The following is a 22,817-nucleotide window of genomic DNA, read 5'->3' as shown; positions in this document are numbered from 1 at the left end:
ACGCACTCCCCGCGTTTAGGCTCCCCGGAGGCGGGCGACGGAAGGGGCTTCATCCTGATGCTCTTCCTCCGGGTGTCTGTGTCTAACGCATCTCCCATGATGGACGTTTTCTGCCCGATGTGCTGTGGCAAACTGTAGAGCCTTTTACGCATGGACGAATGCAACCTGTCCATTATGACATTGAAACGAACGCGCGAGCAATTGAATGACGAGTGAATCCAGTTTGCTGATTATCCCCATCAGAACCCGAATAGTCTGAAGGTTCGCCTATTTCGCTCATGCCACGGCGCATTAGGCTACCCAAAATTCGCCAGAATGGTCTCCAGCTTCAAGGCACTGACTGTGCAGCTCTGCGCGCACGTAAAGTCTGAGGAATCACGGATCACGTGTGATGGGGGGGTGCAGACGCGGAGGTCACGGACCCTTATGGATCCCAATCAGCTGTCAATCACAAGAAAACGCCCGCGATCCAGTAACCCATCAGCCGGGACACCACGCTGACATCCCCGCCTTCCGCCGTCCCGAGTCGCTCTGATCCCTTGAATATGGTGATGCTGATCTACCGGGTTGCCATAGAAGCGAGAGCCCACCCACTCATTGTGTCAGGTAGACCCGACACCCCATAAACACAATTACGCACAAAAATATTTTGACCCACAAACGAAAATATCTGTTTCGCTATTAATTTAATATTTTTCCTGAGCAAATTTTACATTGACAAATGTAAATTTACAAGCGTTCTGTCTTCTTAAAAGACATGTAAAATTATTTAAATGTAATTTGAGTATCTAGTAATAAGAAAGCTATAAAGACAGTTAGGATGCCTTTCATGTGAACATTTGGATGTGATGTAATGGCTCTCATCTTCCTCTTCTTTGTTTTTTTCTTTCTTTCTTTATCCTTTCTATGGTTGTCTCATTTATTGTTGTTGTGGTCTAAGTTGTGTGTTGTATGCCTTCTTTTTTGTATGGTTCTGTTAATGGCAATACATTTTTTTTTAAATAAAAAAAACAATTACGCACAAACCTCAACATTTAGAGCGGCTTAGACAATGCAAATCTGATTATTAATATTTGATTTAGCCATATTTATTGTAACGGGGACCACTAGACGTCAATAACCTTGGGAAGCATTTTTATACAAAATAAATCCCTGCTTTTTACACATGTTGTTTTTTTAATACCCGTTTTTCAAAATATGTCGCATTTTAATTAATTAGAAACTTCAGAACGTATACTCTAATCATAACATTATTAAATAGCCTAAAATATTACAGTAAATACATAATCTGAAGCGATAATAGCGATTCTGACGCATGCGTATTGCGCGCGTTTGCATTGAACCCAGAATAGCATATATTTCTATATTACTAATATATAATATTGTTTTAATAAAAATATAACATAGGCAATCATACTTTTATCAATATTTAAAACAGCTTTATCAATTCAAATTACATTGTCCAATTATTATATTTGTTTTTATTTAGGCATTGTGACGGGGACTAGCCTACTACTAGATGCCAATAACCTTGAGGAAAGTAGTTTACACATTTTGTTGTTTTTTAATAGCCGTCCAAAATATGTCGAATTTGAACGAATTAGCAACTTCAGACGGCAATTCTGATTATTAATATTTAATGTTTTACTTACGAATATTTATTGTGATGGGGACCACTGATAGATGTCAATAATCTCGAGGGAAGTATTTTTTATAGAAAATAAAACCCCGCTTTTTACAATTTTTTCTTTAAATAAATGTTTTTTAAAATGTCACATTTTAATTAATTAGAAACTTCAGAACGTCTAAACATCACATTAGCCTATTAAATAAAAATATTAGCTATAGCTACAGCCAAATACATTATCTGAATACCCTACTCAAAATGTGATTTACATCCAGAACCCTGAAGCATATAGCCTATGCTATTACTAATACACACACACACACACACACACACACACACACACACACACACACACACACACACACACACACACACACACACACACACACACACACACACACACACATATATATATTCAGGTATATTATTTATTGTGACGGGTACCACTAATATCTATATACCTATATAATATCTATACCTATATCAATATAACCTTGAGGAAAGTAGATTTATACAAAATAAATACATTTTGTTGTTTTCTAATAGCCGTTTTCCAAACCATGTCGAATTTTAATGAATTAGAAACTTGACGTATTTCTAAATATAACATTATTAAATAAAGGACATTATTAAACTAAATATTATCGCAAAATACATTATTTTAATTTTAACAAATTTAAAATGCCATAAAATATCTAGTAAGCCTAGCGGTTCAGACGCATGCGCTGCGCGTGTTTACATATGCCAGATGTGCCAGAACCCAGAGTAGTTTGTACTATTAAAATACATATACATAGGCCTAGGTGTCAATAACTATGATGAAAGTAGATTTATACAAAATAAACCACCGCTTTTTACACATTTTTTAAACATAACTTTTCCTAAAATGTGTCAAATTTTACTTCAGAACAATTCTAAATATAATATCATTCAATAAATGACATTATTAAACTAAATATTACAGAAAAATACATTATTTAAATTGTTCTTACTAGCTCAAAAAATGCGATGTTGAAAAAAATACCAGTTGCGATTCTGACGCATGCGCATTGAGCGCATCCTTTCCTCCGCCCAGGAAAAAAGTAAAGTAGTAAGTTAAACGCGTACGTTTGAAACATGGAAAACGACTCTTCATTCAAAGCACATGCGAAAGACACGACAATTCCCAATAGTGTTTGGAAACTGCGACGCTATGGTCGATTTATCCCCAAAGGAAAAGCAAAATCCAAGTCCTCAGGCAGTAACTGCGCGTGGAAGGTGAGCGAAACGTCCCGCCCTTTTCTCTTCCCTCACGTGTTTAAACGGAAGGGAAAACAGGACAATTTCGTTTTATATGGACAATATGTGTATTTTCTTATTCATTTAAGCATCCCAGAGTATTCGTTTTTAACCATTTTGCTGTTTATTTAAGAATTTAGTTAAGATTAGAAGTTTAATTCGATAAGAGAAAACAAAAACAGCACTAAGTTACTATAAACAGTGCTTGCTCGTGTAGTTGTCCACTACTATATTAAACTGTTGATTGTTTTATTGCTTCTCATGTTTGTATTTGATAAACTACTTAAATGTTTGTGGTTTGGCGTGTTGCTATTGCTAGGGCGTTGTTAATTGATGCTGCGTGGTTGCTAGGGCGTTGTTAGGTAGATGCTGGGTGTTTAGGTTGGGTTCTAAGTCATTGTTAAGTGGATGCAGGGTGTTTTGGATGGTTTATAGGGCGTTATTATGTGGATACTGGGTGTTTTGGATGGTTTATAGGGCGTTATTACGTGGATACTGGGTGTTTTGGATATGTTTTAGGACGTTGTTAAGTGGATGCAGGGTGTTTTGGTTCAGTTACGAAGGCGTTGTTAAGTGGATGCAGGGTATTTTGGTTGGTTACTAAGGCCTTGTTAAGTGGATGCTGGGAGTTTTAGATGGTTTCTTGGGTGTTAAAGAGATAGTTTACCCAAACAAGCAGATAAACATCACATTTTCATTTTGGGGTGAAATATCCCTTTAAGTGGACGCTGGGTGTTCTGGGTTGTTGCTTACCTGCTGGAATCGAGTCCACCCTCAAGTCTCTGTTCTAATCCCAAAAACTCTTACATAATTGTTGTTTCTTTCAGATTTTCGAGTCCAGTGAAAGTGCTGGCCAGCTGGAGCTGAATATTCTGGGCTCTGGTCATCTGCTAGTATCTCAAGGCCAGGAACTCTTGGTAAGATTATGTAAAAACACACACAATATCTGTCCAGTGACCAAGAAATATGTTTTGGCTTGTTGGCCATTTTTTAAATGGTGCTCTCTAAGCCGTCAACACTCTTCTTCCCATCAGGCTGTAAGTGCAGGGTCAGGATAGTGCAGGTTCCACTGAGCCCATCATAAGAGCTTGACCATATTTCTTTTCACCCACAGAAAGAACAGCATAATCCCCTTCCTGTCCCACCGGGACTGTTGCTGTCCCTTAGAGATTGCCAGGCTGAGTGCTTCGGATATCTCCCCACAATAAGCCTCAATCTTGGACTCATGCACACAATAGTCTCTGGCTCCTCATGGTGCATTTGGAGAATGAGTCACATTTTGAGCTTTATGCAGGACAACAGAGCCAAACGAGGCACCAGCCCATCCAGAGCAAAGTATTGGGTGATTGTTAGAGCAGGAACCGCCGGCCAGTCATGGATATTGTGTCTATAATCTGAACACCACTTTTTTATGATATCCAGCAAGTTTACGAAGTAGTTTCCGAATGCCATAAAGCGCCACATTACTTTTTCCATGTCCATCAAATGTGTTTCTGAAAATCAGAAGGAAAAAGTTTTTGTTCTAAACATAATCTAATTGTTCTTTACTTGCACAGGTAACAAGAAAATGCAAATAATTTTTTTTAGTATGGAAGCTTGTTTCATCGTAGTAAAAAATGAAAAAGGTAATTCTGATTTTATATCTTGCAGATCTGACTTTATAACTCACAATTGCGACTATCTCACAATTCTGACTTTATATCATAATTCTGACTTTATACCTCACAATTGCGATTTTATATCTTGGAAAACTGACTTAACTCGCAATTCTGACTTTATATCTCGCAATTGGGACTTAACTCGCAATTCTGACTTTATATCACAATTCTGACTTTATATCGCAATTCTGACTTTATATCGCAATTCTGACTTTATATCTCACAATTCCGACTTTATATTGCAATTTCGAATTTATGGCTCGTAATTCTGACTTAATATATCTCGCATTTGGGGCTTTATATCGCAATTCTGACTTTATATCTCACAATTCTGACTTTATATCTCACAATTCTGACTTTATATCTCACAATTCTGACTTTATATCACACAATTCTGACTTTATATCTCACAATTCTGACTTTATATCTCACAATTCTGACTTTATATCTCACAATTCTGACTTTATATCACACAATTCTGACTTTATATCTCACAATTCTGACTTTATATCTCACAATTCTGACTTTATATCGCAATTCTGACTTTATATCTCACAATTCTGACTTTATATCTCACAATTCTGACTTTATATCTCACAATTCTGACTTTATATCACACAATTCTGACTTTATATCTCACAATTCTGACTTTATATCTCACAATTCTGACTTTATATCTCACAATTCTGACTTTATATCACACAATTCTGACTTTATATCTCACAATTCTGACTTTATATCTCACAATTCTGACTTTATATCGCAATTCTGACTTTATATCTCACAATTCTGACTTTATATCTCACAATTCTGACTTTATATCTCACAATTCTGACTTTATATCTCACAATTCTGACTTTATATCTCACAATTCTGACTTTATATCTCGCAATTCTGACTTTATATCTCACAATTTGACTTTATATCTCACAATTATGACTTTATATCTCACAATTCTGACTTTATATCACACAATTCTGACTTTATATCTCACAATTCTGACTTTATATCTCACAATTCTGACTTTATATCTCACAATTCTGACTTTATATCTCACAATTCTGACTTTATATCGCAATTCTGACTTTATATCTCACAATTCTGACTTTATATCTCACAATTCTGACTTTATATCTCACAATTCTGACTTTATATCGCAATTCTGACTTTATATCTCACAATTCTGACTTTATATCTCACAATTCTGACTTTATATCTCACAATTCTGACTTTATATCGCAATTCTGACTTTATATCTCACAATTCTGACTTTATATCTCACAATTCTGACTTTATATCTCGCAATTCTGACTTTATATCTCACAATTCTGACTTTATATCTCACAATTCTGACTTTATATCACACAATTCTGACTTTATATCTCACAATTCTGACTTTATATCTCACAATTCTGACTTTATATCTCGCAATTCTGACTTTATATCTCACAATTTGACTTTATATCTCACAATTTGACTTTATATCTCACAATTCTGACTTTATATCTCACAATTCTGACTTTATATCACACAATTCTGACTTTATATCTCACAATCCTGACTTTACATCTCACAATTCTGACTTTATATCTCACAATTCTGACTTTATATCTCACAATTCTGACTTTACATCTCACAATTTGACTTTATATCTCACAATTCTGACTTTATATCACACAATTCTGACTTTATATCTCACAATTCTGACTTTATATCTCACAATTCTGACTTTATATCTCACAATTCTGACTTTATATCACACAATTCTGACTTTATATCTCACAATTCTGACTTTATATCTCACAATTCTGACTTTATATCTCGCAATTCTGACTTTATATCTCACAATTTGACTTTATATCTCACAATTTGACTTTATATCTCACAATTCTGACTTTATATCTCACAATTCTGACTTTATATCACACAATTCTGACTTTATATCTCACAATCCTGACTTTACATCTCACAATTTGACTTTATATCTCACAATTCTGACTTTATATCTCACAATTCTGACTTTATATCACACAATTCTGACTTTATATCTCACAATCCTGACTTTACATCTCACAATTCTGACTTTATATCTCACAATTCTGACTTTATATCTCACAATTCTGACTTTATATCTCACAATTCTGACTTTACATCTCACAATCCTGACTTTATATCTCACAATTCTGACTTTATATCTCACAATTCTGACTTTATATCACACAATTCTGACTTTATATCTCACAATCCTGACTTTACATCTCACAATCCTGACTTTATATCTCACAATTTGACTTTATATCTCACAATTCTGACTTTATATCTCACAATTCTGACTTTATATCTCACAATTCTGACTTTATATCTCACAATTCTGACTTTACATCTCACAATTCTGACTTTATATCTCGCAATTGGGACTTTATATCGCAATTCTGGCTTTATATCTCACAATTCTGACTTTATATCTCGCAAATCTGACTTTATATCTCACAATTCTGACTTTATATCTCACAATTCTGACTTTATATTGCAATTCGGACTTTATATCTCACAATTCTGACTTTATATCTCACAATTCTGACTTTATATCTCGCAAATCTGACTTTATATCTCACAATTCTGACTTTATATCTCACAATTCTGACTTTATATCTCACAATTTGACTTTATATCGCAATTCTGACTTTATGTCTCGCAATTCTGACTTTATATCTCACAATTCTGACTTTATATCTCGCAATTCTGACTTTATATCTCGCAATTGCTACTTTATATCGCAACTCTGACTTTATCTTGCAATTCTGATTTTCTCACATTTGCGACTTTATCTTGCGATTATGACTTTACAACGCAATTATGACTTGATATCTTGCAGTTATGACGTCATTACAGATCAGCCCGGTTTCACAGACAGGGCTTAGATTAAGCTACGATTAGGTCTTAGTATAAATAGGACATTTAAGTAGCTTTTATAAACTCTTTTAGAAATGTTAAAAACATTACTGGTGTGCATCTTGAGACAAAACAATGCCACTGACATATGTTAAGGTATTTCAGTGATAATTAGTTTCAGTTAAAACAGCTCAAACATGCATTTTAGTCTGGGTTTTAGTCTTAACCCTGGACTAGGGTTAAACCTTGTCTGTGAAACCGAATCAAATTGCAGAGAGGAAAAAAATCTGTTTGAAAGTTTTTTAGGTTAAAAATAAACTTAATGGGTGGTGTGGCTCTTTAAAAATGTCATATATTTAATCACAGCACTTTCTACATCATGCATCATGATGATAAATCAAAGAAATAGTGCTCATTTTATCCCTGATTTCTCTGACAGAAGGTTTAAATCCAACATGCATTGTTAAAGCTGTTATAACTGGAAGCAACTTATCTTAAAATACGTCAGTGGCATTGTTTTGTCTCAAGATGCACACCATTTTATCTAAGGCACATTTATAAAAGCCATTTAATTTAACTAAGACTTAATCCTGGCTTAATCTAAACCCTGTCTGGGAAACCAGGCTCGTGGTGATCACGACAGTCATGTTAGTAGAGCCCCCTTCTGGCATGCTTGTGTAACAGCAAATATATATTGCACAACGTCTCACTGGAGAAAATATTGTTTTAATGGGAGAGCATTCACCCACACAACATCCTTGCATTGTGGTGGCAACTTTTGTATTGGTAAAAAACATATGTAAAAATGTAGTTGGGAATTACAGTGTGTTTGATCATTCAGTTCACAGTCGGATTGACAGCAACCAGAAATGCATCACATAAGCAGACTCTGCACACTGCAAAAAATGCATTTCTTACTTAGTATTTTCGTCTTGTTTATAGTCTAAAAGAAATCTTGTTTTGAAGTCTAAAAAGTCTTGTTTTGGGGAAAAATAACTAAAAATTAAGAGAGTTTTGGCTTAATATAAGCTAAATAATCTGCCAGTGCGGTAAGTAAAATAATACCCCACTGGCAGATTATTTATCTTATTTTAAGCAAAAACTCTCTTAATTTTGAGTTATTTTTCCCAAAACAAGACAATTACTGTTGCTTGTCTAGAAAATACTTCTTGTTTTAAGAATTTTTAGATGTTTGGACTAGAAACAAGACACAAATACTAAGTAAGAAAAGCATTTTTTGCAGTGCATTAGAAACACTGGAGGAGGCTGCTCTGCTTATATGATGTTTTTTCAGCCTGATATAATCCTATTAAATGAGGCTCTGCTGGATGATGATGATGTTGTCCTGTTTTCTTGTGTGTGTGTGTGTGTGTGTGTGTGTGTGTGTGTGTGTGTGTGTTTTATTGTAGGAGGGTTTTTCTTTGCTCAGTGCACAGAGCTTCCTGAAGATCCAGCACAAATCAGACAGTCTGCTGTTCAACATCACATTAAAGGTGAGAAGCAGCACTGCGATTTTTCACATTTACCAGTTCTGGAGGAACTCGGCAGGATGTGATTTGTGCGTGTTGTCCTGGAGGCAGGCTCCGCCTCTTTGTCCTTGAAAGCAATAAACAATTTTAATATGCAAATTTAAAAAAAAAAATAGCTGCTGCTGAGTGACCTTCAACTTGCAGCTCAAAAACAGACTTTGTGCCTTGTTAATTAAGCTAACAACAAAAAACACATACTTTATGAATACTGATGCTTACCCTGAAAACAACCGCCTCTAATGAAGTTGTGATTATGGTTGCAAACAGGGCTGTGCGATATTGTAGAAAAATGCGATACCATGTTAAATAATGCGATATTTGATATGCAATACGATATTGCAATTAGTGTGTAAAATCTATTTAAATTACATTTTTAAAAAAATAAACTGAGAATGATACCATTCATGTGTTTCACATTCTCTCTGGGAAAAGAAAGCATCGCTACAACTTCTGAAAGCGACCAGAAGCGTTTTAGCAAAAATGAATGTCACAAATCTGACAATATAATTTTAACATCAACGTAAACGAACAAAGAATGTAATGCAGACACGAAACTGAACTGAAGGGATCACGCGCTTTTAGAGAGGCGACTTGTGCACGTTTCGGTGTGTGTGTGTGTGTGTGTGTGTGTGTGTCAGACAGCGCGAGACTCCCAAGTGGTTGTTTTTCGCAAGTTATTGCGTTTAATAACTCTTTATAACATCAGGCAAGTCTCATAAGTAACAGCAGGCGTGTGCCCAGTCTATGCTCTGCTCTGTGTCGACCCAAAACAAACACTCTTCACAATGTTGAAGAAGCCTATTAAAATCATTCAGATATTGCGTGCCGTTGCGATATGCATATTGCGTTATATACATTTGCGATATTCTGATAATTTCGATATATTGCACAGCATCCTGTTGATGGAAATGCATTGCATAAATGGTTCTGTTTGCACCATTGACTGGCCCTTTTCCAGCTGGGATTGTGTTTGTTTTGTGCTGAATGAGTGTTTCTCACAGAGATGTTTGTGTTTTCTGTTGTGTGCGTGTGTAAGGGGGAGAGCCGTTTGATCCGACTGCAGTTTGATGGCAGAAGTCGGGCAGAAGCAGCAGATTTTTGTGGTAAAGCCGTGGAGAAGCTGCAGGATTATGCTCCTGTCCAGGATCATCTGACCACACCAGCATCTGCTGCTCCATCCAACCCTGAAGAACCTGGAACATCGGCACAGCAGCAGCAGGTTTAAAATATCCATCCATCCATCCATCCAAAACCCACCCATCCATCCATCTAACTAACCATCTGTCCATCCATCCACCCACCCATCCATCTAACCATCTGTCCATCCATCCTCCCATCCAACTAACCATCTGTCCACACATCCATCCATCTAATCACCCACACATCCATCTGTCCATCCATCCACCCATCCATCTGTCCATCCATCCAACTAACCATCCACACATCCATCTAACTAATCATCCACACATCCATCTGTCCATCTGTCCATCCATCCACCCATCCATCCATCTCTCCATCCACACACCCACCCATCCATCTCTCCATCCACACACCCACCCATCCATCCATCCATCCATCCATCCATCTGTCCATCCATCCACACATCCATCCAACTAATCATCCACACATCCATCTGTCCATCCATCCACCCATCCATCCATCTCTTCATCCATCCATCCACCCACCCATCCATCCATCCACCCATCCATCCAACTAACCATCTGTCCATCCATCCACACATCCATCCACACATCCATCCAACTAGTCATCCACACATCCACCCACCCAAACATCCATCCATCCATCCAACTAACCATCTGTCCATCCATCCAACTAACCATCCACACATCCATCCACCCATCCATCCAACTAACTAACTAACCATCCATCCATCCAACTAACCATCCACACATCCATCCTCACATCCATCCAACTAACTAACCATCCATCCATCCATCCATCCAACTAACCATCCACACATCCATCCACCCATCCATCCAACTAACCATCTGTCCATCCATCCACACAAGCACCCATCCATCCACCCACCCACCCATCCATCCATCCATCCATCCACCCATCTAACCTTCTGTCCATCCATCCAACTAACCATCCACACATCCATCCAACTAATCATCCACCCATCCATCCAACTAACCATCCATCCATCCATCAACCCACCCACCCATCCATCCATCCATCCATCCATCCATCCATCCATCAACCCACCCATCCATCCATCCATCCATCCAACTAACCATCCAACTAATCATCCACCTATCCATCCACCTATCCATTCATCCACCCACCTGTCCATCCATCCACCCACCCATCCGTCCATCCATCCATCCACCCATACATCCATCCACCCATACATCCAACTAACCATCTGTCCATCCATCCATCCATCAACCCATCCATCCAACTAACCATCTGTCCATCCATCCACACATCCATCCATCCACCTATCCATTTATCTGTCCGCCATCCACACATCCATCCATCCACCCATGCATCCGTCCATCCATCCCTCCAGTCACCCAACCTTTCATCCATCCATCCATCCACTCACACATCCATCCAATTAACCATCCATTCATCCGTCCATCCACCAGTCCATCTATCCATCCACAATCCACACATTCATTCATCCATCCACCCATCTAAACATCCATCCATCCATCCCTCCACTAACCCATTAATTCCCCATCAATCCCATCCCCTGGGAAATTGGACTAACCCATTTCCCTGGTTAGTCACAGAAATCAATTAAGAAGTTATCATACATGGTTAGGCAGCTGAAATAATTTAGGAAATTATCATATTTTAATGAAAGAGTATGAAATATATATCTACCTAACTGTCTATCTATCACAACATATGCCACATAATATTTATGTCAAGTGATAAACAGTTGAATAATGTTGAGCAACACGAATAATGCAGGTAATGTGTGTAACAGAATATTTACCAAAAAGTAATGTAGGAAAGGAATTAAATTGATATTAGTTTCCCCCTGGTTAGTCACAGAAATAATTTAAGAAGTTATCATACTTTGATTAATGATTGATTTTGTCTTTATTATATAATGCACCAATTAAGTGTACATAACTAGACCAGGAACAAGTTAATTTGAACTAATAATGAATGTTAATTTGGAGTTTTCGTCACTAGGTGGTGCTGTTGCCATATAATGATGTTAAATGGGCGACAAGAGTGAAATAATCCCATCCTCAGCTGAACTGCTTATTTGTGAATCTGAAATGTAAATACACAGACTCCAGGCTCTATAGATAGTGAACACAAGCACAAAGGGAAGTCTCTTTGTAAAATATGGTTAGTGACATTGTTTCCCCGCAGCAGGAATGAGAAAGATTGTCAGGGATGAAGACATTCAATTAGTAATGAGGTTATTGATCTGCCCTCAGTGAGTCCTAAGACTATAATGAATGGATCTATTTTTGTTTCCACTTCAGGCCCCTGAAGATGCACCACGGGAGGCCCCTGGCGTTGCCATGGGACCGCTGTCAATCAAACACCTTTCTCAGGTAGCATTGCTCTGAAAGCCTGGATCTGAGCGCTGAGTTAGATGCTGTAGTCTGTGATATTGTAATGTGACCTCTGAGATGTCATCCATGAAGTGCACACTCACTTTTTCATGCATTATAATCTCTTGCTCTTCAGTACTTCCTGGGCGAGCGTGAGCTGTCCCTGCCGATGGCTTATCTTCAGTGTACGCTGCCCTCTGGAGACCTGGAGGCGTTACTGCGCCTCTGTCTGCTTGATTCGGGCTTTCCTGCTTTCGTAGAGGAAGTCGAGAAGAAGCTAAAGGAGCTAGTGCAAGAGTGAGGTAGAGCCGAGCTCTCAAACGCAGTGCTGGGACTGTTAAATAAACGGAATCATTAATTGAAATAGATCTGAATTAAATATCAATATTAGATTAAATAAAATGTAATACAAAATAGAAATAATGCTGTAAGTTGTACTAAGACTAAAACAAAAATAAAATAGAATTATATAAAAAAACAAAAAAATAACAACACATACAGCTTCTACAATTAAAATGGAAAATAAAAAAATTAAAATTAAAACTCATTCAAAAACACAGCAAGTCAAAACAAATAAAAAAGGCAAATGCATGTAACAAAATTACTAAAACTAAATTTAAAATGAAAAATAAAATAAATATATATAAGACTAAAATGGAAATATAAAAAAACTGACAAAAACACAAGATTACTAAAATTGAAATAAACCCTCTAAAACATGAAAATTAAAACTCATCCAAAATCTTAATACAAAACAATACATTTTAAATAAAAATATACTAAATACATGTTTTATATATATATATATATATATATATATATATATATATATATATATATATATATATATATATATAGTTTTAGCAATTTTACTATGTTTTTGATATTTTTATTTGATTTGAGCAGTTATTTTAGTATTATTTATGAACTTATAATATTTATTATTTGAATTGTTTTTTTATTTTAATTTTAGTTCGAGTTTTAGTAATTTTATGTGGTTTTGATTTTGAGCAGTTATTTTAATTAAATTACTAAAACTCGAACAATTCAAAATATTAATAAATATTATAAGTTCATAAATAATACTAAAATAACTGCTCAAATCAAAGCAAATAAAAATATCAAAAACATAGTAAAATTGCTAAAACTCTCTCTCTCTCTCTCTCTCTCTCTCTCTATATATATATATATATATATATATATATATATATATATATATAAAATAAATACAGTAATAGTTTATAAATAATACTAAAATAGCTGCTCAAAATCAAAACCAATAAGAAAGACCAAAGCACATTAAATTACTAAAACTGGAAGTAAAATTTAAATAAAATAGCCAATTCAAAACATTAATAAATACTATAAGTTTATAAATAATACTAAAATAACTGCTGAAAATTAAAATTAATAAAATTGGCGAAAGCACATAGCAAAATTATTACAACTAAAATGAAAACATATACTGCATGTGCATATAGTGTGTGTGTGTGTGTGTATATATATATATTAGTGTTGTCAAAAGTATCGATACCAAATCGATACTGAAATGTTAAAAATGTGACTCTTTGAGCGCTGTTGAGCGGAATCGTAAACACCTCTGACTGGTCATTGTGCTCACGCGCTCATCAAATAGGTCTGTGATTGGCTACTACGATCAGCGCTTCACAAACATAAATAAATACACGATTCAAAAATACATCAATGACGCTTTTCTCAGAGCGCTTGCACAGATAAACACAGAGCGTTTGAATGCAGGTGTCTATCATCGGTCCGTTGGTTGACGCTTGCTTGTGCTCAGAGGTGTAGTGGTAAAAAAAGGAGGTGTGCAAACTATAAATTCTGGGTGACTGCATCGTGGTCACGGTAAGGTGGGCCACTGCCTACCGGTGTATGCAGCCCGATCTCACGGCAATTCGTACTAATTTTACGAGGTGGCTAATATGAGCACATATGAGAGAACACACTAGAACATATTCACATTAAACAAGCTGGAATCAAAGAATTTTACTTTTGTCTTAAAAAGTTACTCAAGCCGACTAATCGATTATCTAAATAGTTGTCGATTTCAGTTTTTGCCAATTGCTAATGAGGCTGGTGCAGATTAACGACAGGAGGATGAATTTGGTACCACATATTTTAATTTAAAGAACTCAGTTTCTGTAATCAACAGAAGACAATATAAGTCGCACTGTAGTTTCCACAAGTGTAGCCTAATGACTGCCGACATTAACACGATTTTGCTAAGCTAAAAAAACAATAAAACCAAAGATTTTCCATTTGAACAGGAAATACACTGCCTCATTACAGCTTTTTCTACAGGGTTTGGACATGCTCTCTACATTAAACCAGCTGCCTGTGATTAATTAATATCACAACAATGTCCAGAGTGCCTCTTTGTCCACTTGATAAGTGATTGAAAAGTGTCACAAGCTGGTTAAATGTACTACAAATGGATAATGATGTCATTTTGAAAATTGCCGGATATCCATTTTTGAATCTTGGATGCGTGTCGTTCATGAATGATTCGTTCATTTTGAACGAATCTTTAATATGATTCGGGACTACCGAGTTGTCTCAGAGAGTGATTCGTTCATTTTGTGTTGACCGTGCATGCGCATTACTCAGCATATGGGTTCTGATCGTTCTGATTCTGAATCGACAGGTGACATCCGAGTCTTTTGTTCTTCCTATCCGTCCGATAGAGACCGAAAGAGAAAAGATTGGTTCATTTTGCTGAACACGACTCAAAGATCTGAGTCAGTAAAATGATCCTAACAACAACCAATGAAAATGAACAATATGAATCTAAAATGACATAAGCTTAATTTAAAATGGCTTAGGAACTGTAGGCTATTTAGAGGTGGATAAATGCTATTTAGAGGTGGGTAAACGCTATTTAGAGGTGGATAAACTCAATTAAGAGGTGGATAAACACACTTTGGTGGGGGGTAAACGCTATTTCCGAATTTTGGGAGGTGCGTAAACGGCGTTTACGTCTGTTTAGCCTCCACTACATCTCTGCTTGTGCTTTCAAACACCCCTGCTTTCGAAACACTTTCAAACACTTCCGTGTTCTTTCAAACCTCTGCCGTGTGTTGATCATTGTAGCCAATCACAGGCACATCCGATGAGCGCGTGAGCACAATGACCAGTCAGAGGCGTTTACGATTCCAGCTCAACAGCGCTCAAAGAGTCACATTTTTAACATTTCAGTATCGATTTTGTAACGAGGTCGATACTTTTGACAACACTTATATATATATATATATATATTAGACATGTGCCGATTTTCGATAATGCGATTTATCACGATAATGAATATGCACAATATTGTTATCGTGGGCACTTTAAAATATCGTAGATAATAATTTATTAACAATTTATATATTTTTTTTATAATGCACTCAAGAATACTTTGCCCATCAACCGTATAAATGCTCAACACCGCTGTATTCCGCGTCAAAGGGACACGCGCTCAGGTGTAAATGAGAAGCACATGAGGAGACGCGCTGCTGAAGTGCCGCTCAGTGACAGCAGAGGGCGCTGATGAACTGCAGAATGCAGCGATTACCCCAGAAACCCCCAAAAAACGTGTGTAGTTTTAAAAACATCCATTCGTTTTTTGTAATCTCAATGTTGTAAATCACAGCACCAAATACTTAATACTTAAAGACTTAATAGGCTGTTTATTTTCAAACTTAAACATTTTTATGCTTTAATCTGGACTACAACATGCCCTAATGATCAGAACTGTTCTGATTATTTGTTATTGTTCAGTAAAACTTTGAGACATACGACTTCATTAGTTAACATGTTAATTCATTATTACCAAACTAACAATGAAAAACACTTATAAAGAATTAATCATTCTAAGTAATGTTAATTTCTTAGTTACTGTTTAATAACATTAAAATCAAAATAACTTTTTTAATGGACCTAAGATAAAACTAACAATGATCAGTATTTCTTAACTAACATTACCAAAAACATTATACTTTCTGTACCAAATGTAGCTATTGCTCAATCTTAGTTAATGCATTAAGTAATGAGACCTTATTGTAATTTGTAAGCCTACCTGTTGTTCTTTATAGCCTAATTCTTTTGCACTTTAATCTGTTTGAAAATTGTACTTTTACAGCTCTGAAAAAAATCAAGAGACCACATAACATTGATTTCTCATTGTTTCTCAATGTTAAGTGGTCTCTTCATTTTTTTCTCCAGAGCTGTATATATTTTTGGTGCATTATTGTATTTAAACATTGTTATTTTTGTTATTACAAAAAGAGTTCTTAAAGCTGTTATGCTATAGCAACACTTTTTTTGCAACGTATTTCAATATCGTGGTAATATCGTATATCGTGATAAAACTTCAGCAATTAATCGCAACATGAAAAATTGATATCGGCACATGCCTAATATATATATATATATATAGCCAATTCAAAACCATAATAGTAAATAAATAATACTAATCAAAACACTGCTAAAAATCCAGGTACGCCTTTGATAAGCTCCGCCCCCACTGGTTACTGTTGCTAAGTCAGAAAAGCTCTACAGAATAAGACGGAAACACTGCCGTATTTTGGAACCTTTATTCTGAAAAAGGAAACAATTGGTTTGACATAGTTTGTAATGGCTTTAGCTCCACCCACTTCCTCCCATGTATGTTGGTCCATTGTTATAGTGACGCACACACTGTTGTCATGCAACTACAGCAGTGCATTTCAAACGCAAAGCACCCTTATCTCACCGTCCCGTTAAAGCTTTATTATTATTATTCTCCGAAATTAAACAAACCCGCCCCACCTTACAATTGTCAATAGGTCTATATGAATACATATTGCATAGGATTATAGCCATGCTGTACAAGAATCATCTTTTCTCTAAAAAGAAATGACATTTAATTAAAAAAAAGATATATTCTTTTTCTTTTTACAGATGCTATTGTAATATTTGAACAGTTACAGCACCACATGTACAAGACGTCTAAATAACTCTAGAAAATAAATGTTACATGTATCCATTTCATTTAATACAATATCAGCTTTTTAAGATTAAATACTGTTCTGCCACTCACAAAGGTTCTTGCATTCTAGTTTAAGACAAAACACCTCCTTTTAGTATTGGATGATAAACTGTACAAAGATCTCGATGATTCTTTACTTTTTTATCCATTTAAATTTCTTTAAAAACACGCACACGCTGATATGCTCTCCTCACTCACACACGCACACACACACACACACAGGTTATTCATTTGGATGCAACGCCATTTAAAGTAACGATAGAAAACGATATCTGAGTCTTATTAGATTATGTTATTGCATGCATTCGAGACAACATGTAGATATGAAAAAGAATTAGTGCAGCAGGAGGGCATGATAAAAGAAAGAAATGCAACGTTAACAGCACATGTAATAAAATCATCATCGTCACCTTCAGAATGATTCAGTCAGCGTCCGCATTCACACAGATCATAAGCCTGGATAAGGCAAACTTAAGACAGCCTTTATTGTTCGTTTCTGCCAGTGTAATGCTGTCGTTATTGTTGTTTTCTTCACCACGTGAGGCAGGATGTGCGTCGCTGAAAAACGCCCGGAGCGTCTCCTCTCCTCCGTATGGTCAGGATATGCAGTTGGTCGTCTGGAAAAGAAAGCAGGAAGAATTTAGGCAACTAAGGGGAACATTTGCATGCTGGTTTGTAACTTGAGAGCGAATTGTAATGCGTAAACCTTCAGCGTTTTTCTACGTTGGTCCGTGGGCTCAGTTGGTGTTCCGCTGTCGTACGTTTTTGTCTTTGTGGTTGTTCGTAGAGTTTGTTTTTCTGCATGACAGACATGTCACAGTCAATACACACTTTGATGCATCATAAGTTTTAATAAATGCACGTTCATAAATTGTGTTCTTACATTGGTGCGGCTGGTTCATCATCTTCATCGGGGTGAAGAACATGCAAGAAAAAAAGACATGAATACATCACACATTACGCTGGATATTTTCATGCAACACAAAACATTATTTCACTTTAAATGGTCATTGTAAAATGTTACTTTTTTAATTAGTTATATTATTGAGACAGATGTATGGAAGCTTGTTTCTGCCAGAAAATTAAACCATTTAAAAGATAATTGTGACTTTTTAATCTTAACAATTTTAACTTTTTTCCCCTCACAATTGTGTGATATATTCAGGACACAAGTCAATGGGCTGATCCCTTTGATGGTCGCCTTTGGCTTGGCTTGCTCAGTTGGGGACACTAAAATTATGATCTAAGTTATTCAACTAAATATACAAATAAAAATTATTAATTAGGTCTTATTTAATTCTATAAACTATAATACTGATTTGCCAATATTTTCACTATATGATAAATTAAAATAAGCTGATAACATTACTGTTTTTTTCAGAACGACTGTACAGCCAAATCTAATTCTGTTGCAATATTGTCCTGTTTAACCCTGTGAAGCTGCTTTAAAACAATCGGCATTGTAAAAGCGCGATATAAATAAAGATGATTGATCCCTGATCAGTGCCCTGACTACTGAACTAGGGAGCTGATTGAGATGCACCCCGAGAGATAAGATTATCCAGACGCCTTTGTTGATGGACGCACATTTTTGAAAGACAGCACAGGAAAAGATGTATTTTTAATGTCCGATAGTCCACAAATAACATTCTAGTCTCGTTAACAAAGAAACGGCATACGTTTCGTCATAGTTTTTATCATCAGATATTAGTTCAGCTTGTCAACGTCTCGTTTTAGTCACAAAAAAGGTGGGCGTTGACGAAATTTTTTCGTCATTAACGAAAATTAAGACTGATAGAAAGTCAGAATTGCGAGATAGAAAGTCAGAATTACGAGATAGAAAGTAAGAATTGCAAGTTAAAGTCGGAATTGCGAGAGAGAAAGTCGGAATTGCAAGTTATAAAGTCGGCATTGCGAGATAGAAAGTCATAATTACGAGATTCGGAGTTGCAAGTTATAAAGTCGGAATTGCGAGATAGAAAGTAAGAATTGCAAGTTATAAAGTCGGAATTACGAGAAAGTTGGAATTGCAAGTTATAAAGTCGGAATTGTGAGATAGAAAGTAAGAATTGCAAGTTATAAAGTCGGAATTACGAGAAAGTTGGAATTGCAAGTTATGAAGTTGGAATTACGAGATAGAAAGTAAGAATTGCAAGTTATAAAGTCGGAATTGCGAGATAGAAAGTAAGAATTGCAAGTTGTAAAGTCTGAATTGCGAGAAAGTCGGAGTTGCAAGTTATAAAGTCAGAATTGCGAGATAGAAAGTCGGAGTTCCAAGTTATAAAGTCGGCATTGCGAGATAGAAAATCATAATTACGAGATAGAAAGTCGGAGTTGCAAGTTATAAAGTCAGAATTGCGAGAGAGAAAGTTGGAATTGCAAGTCATAAAGTCGGAAATGCGAGATAGAAATTTAGAATTTTAAGTTATAAAGTCGGAATTGCGAGATAGAAAGTCATAATTACGAGATAGAAAGTCGGAGTTGCAAGTTATAAAGTCGGAAATGCGAGATAGAAATTTAGAATTTTAAGTTATAAAGTCGGAATTGCGAGATAGAAAATCGGAATTGCAAGTTATAAAGTCGGAATTGCGAGATAGAAAGTCAGAATTTTAAGTTATAAAGTCGGAATTGCGAGAGAGAAAGTCAGAATTACGAGATAGAAAGTAAGAATTGCAAGTTATAAAGTCGGAAATGCGAGATAGAAAGTCGGAATTGCAAGTTACGAAGTCAGAATTGCGTGATAGAAAGTCGGAACTGCAAGTTATAAAGTCAGAAATGCAAGATAGAAAGTCGGATTTAAAGTAAAAAAATTATTTGTCACTGCTGTGAACTGACCACCACACAGAATATGAAGAATATCAAAAACTTTAGGAGTTTTTGCCAAATATCCTAAACCTGCCAAATATCGTCTATCGCTATCGAGAAAATCCCAGAAAATATCGAAACTATAATTTTTTTTTTTGTCAATATCTCACACCCCTACCGCATGCACCTCAAATCTACGCACTCCAACGATACATTATTATCAACAATTATTTGATTGTCAATTAATTGTTTGCATCCCTACTCGGGTCCATTAAATAATATGAACAGATACAATTTTAATAATGCATTACAAAATGTTGAAATAAATAGCTATGATTAATAAATCCTTTAGATATATTTTTATTGTTAGTTCATGTTAACCAATGCAATTCACTAATGTTAAAAAATGGAACCTTGTTGGAAAGTGTAACCAATAATCCTAATCCATTAATCATAAACAACTGGAAAAGACATGGAAATCAATATGTGTGGTATAATAACCCTGCAAATGAATAAAACAACAGCACTCAAGATGTTTAGAGAGCAGGTTATTGCTGACGCAGGAAGGTTTTTTCAGTTAGAGGACACTAAAGAAGACAGATGGGTAGTTCTGGTTAGTGTATGTCAGGACGGCACATGCGCACCACTGACAGCAGGTTTTGAAAGGACAATGTGATCCTCTGGCGTACATTTAAGTTAAAAACCTCTTTTTGAATTCACAATCATCAGACTAAACCTTCAGATCAACATCTATCCATTTTTTCCCTCATAATAACAGACCAAACAAATGTGACGGAACTTTAACTATGCAAATGTGGCGATTACGACACATACAACGCACATGTGATCAGTCTTCTGTCACTGTGATTGGAATAAAACACATAAAATGTCACAACTACCCGAGAAATTGCACTGAAATAGGTATCATGAGGAATCACTTCTGTCTCTGACTGCTCTAGACCAGATGTTAGTAAAGACTGAGATGCATTCGATTTGGGAGCGGCCCACTTTTTTTAGCCAATCAGAAGCATTCTCTATGCTGTCAATCATTTTGCATGAGGTTGGCTGACATGCTTTAGGAGAGCAGAACATCTGGTAAAAGGGATCAAAGCAACATTGCTTACACCACCTTTAACTACAATTTCAATAAACAATCATCTTGCTCATGATTTAAAGCCTTATATTCAGCTGCTTGTATACATACAGCAAACAAATTGGTATAGAAACATTTTTCACTTAGAAATTGCTAGTAAATAAAAAAAAATGTGTGAAGAAACGGCAGGTATAATTGAATTCAAAGTGTAATTTTGAAGTAGAAAGACGAATTATATTAATTGAAGTAGAAATATTTCATATTGTATAGTGTACGCTTTCCTTCTAGTATGTGTATTTTTATAGGCAGGATCAAAAAAATTATAATATTGGCTTTTTTTATTTTTATACCAGTAATACATCCCATTTGTGGTCAGATTTTTAAAAACCAAAGGCCACTGTTAACGTTTAATTACTAGTTGACCTCCGGAGATAAAATCACTCATGTCAGTACATGTACACAAATATCATCTAAAGGTGTAGAGGACATCGCTGTTGAAAATATGAAATCCTGGCACGAGGATTTCAGCTGTAATGTGCGTCATAGCATTATGTCCTCATCTCGGATTCTGTTGATAAGACTGTGGGCAGATATAATCTACCTTAATCTAGCGCACCCTCCCATCAGTCCCTCTCCTGGGGACAAATCCTCCCCAAAACACAAAACAGAACACGCTGTTCATGCACGCAAACTTCCTCTCCTTGCTCAATGTTTTGTATGCATTCTTTGCTGTAAAACAGGGTCTGTAGAGGCCATTCCAGGGCAAAAACTGCCAGACACATGCCAGAAGTTATGGTTAAAAACAGTGTATTTTTGCCCACGTTACTATGATTTTATTAGGGATGCACTCTATAAGCCAATTTATGTTATCAGTAGCACCTCGATATATGTTCATTTTTAATGTTACCTGTATCACTCGATATGTTCATTTTTAATGTTACCTGTATCGCCCGATATATGTTCATTTTTAATGTTATCGGTGTGGGCGATATATTAGAATTTTTTATATTATCGGTATTTGCCAAAATATGTTTATTTTAATGTTATCGGTATCGGCCTTGATATGTTCATTTTTAATATTATTGTATCGGCCGATATATGTTCATCGGTATCGGCCGATATATATATTTATTTTTTAAATGTTATCGGTATTTGCCAATATATGTTTATTTTTAATGTTATCGGGATCAGCCTGATATATGTTAATTTTTAATGTTAACAGTATTGGCCCCGATATTTTCATTTGTAATGCTATCGGTATCGTCAGATATATGTTCATTTTTAATGTTATCGGTATGGGCCGATATATTTTAATTTGTAATATTATCGCTATTTGCCAATATATGTTTATTTTTAAT

At 35.8% G+C, this 22,817-nt stretch overlaps 2 protein-coding genes across 5 annotated transcripts in view; one reads left to right on the top strand and one right to left on the bottom strand.

Moving 5' to 3' along the window:
* Window positions 1-2,676: 2,676 nt before the first annotated feature.
* On the top strand, window positions 2,677-18,247 carry rec114 (REC114 meiotic recombination protein). Of its 2 annotated transcripts, none has more exons than XM_067419140.1 (7): window positions 2,677-2,884; window positions 3,733-3,822; window positions 8,865-8,948; window positions 10,021-10,203; window positions 12,461-12,532; window positions 12,669-12,834; window positions 18,109-18,247. In XM_067419140.1, exons 1-6 carry the CDS (start codon window positions 2,744-2,746, stop codon window positions 12,831-12,833), a joined length of 735 nt encoding a protein of 244 aa, XP_067275241.1. In that variant the 5' UTR covers window positions 2,677-2,743; the 3' UTR covers window position 12,834; window positions 18,109-18,247. The 2 variants fall into 2 exon arrangements, with proteins under 2 accessions (XP_067275241.1, XP_067275240.1); XM_067419139.1 differs by having other exon boundaries at window positions 18,105-18,240.
* Window positions 17,112-22,817, bottom strand: part of nptnb (neuroplastin b) — a 79,642-nt gene continuing 73,936 nt past the window's right edge. For all 3 annotated transcript variants that reach the window (XM_067419137.1, XM_067419136.1, XM_067419138.1), the window contains 3 exons: window positions 18,445-18,466; window positions 18,268-18,359; window positions 17,112-18,178 (listed from right to left, as the gene is read on the bottom strand). In XM_067419137.1, coding sequence (XP_067275238.1) covers window positions 18,299-18,359; window positions 18,445-18,466 — 83 coding nt within the window. In that variant the 3' untranslated portion in view covers window positions 17,112-18,178; window positions 18,268-18,298. The remainder of the gene's footprint in view (window positions 18,179-18,267; window positions 18,360-18,444; window positions 18,467-22,817) is intronic.

This window comes from Pseudorasbora parva, chromosome 16, assembly GCF_024679245.1.
Source record: "Pseudorasbora parva isolate DD20220531a chromosome 16, ASM2467924v1, whole genome shotgun sequence".
NCBI lineage: Eukaryota > Metazoa > Chordata > Actinopteri > Cypriniformes > Gobionidae > Pseudorasbora > Pseudorasbora parva.
Note: the sequence above shows the minus strand (reverse complement) of the source record. Positions and strands in the feature narration are given on the sequence as shown.

Coding starts and splice junctions, on each gene's coding strand:
- rec114 (XM_067419140.1), top strand. CDS start 2,744: ATGGAAAACGACTCTTCATTCAAAGCACATGCGAAAGACACGACAATT. Junction 2,885..3,732: donor GCAGTAACTGCGCGTGGAAG/GTGAGCGAAACG, acceptor TGTTTCTTTCAG/ATTTTCGAGTCCAGTGAAAG. Junction 8,949..10,020: donor TGTTCAACATCACATTAAAG/GTGAGAAGCAGC, acceptor TGCGTGTGTAAG/GGGGAGAGCCGTTTGATCCG.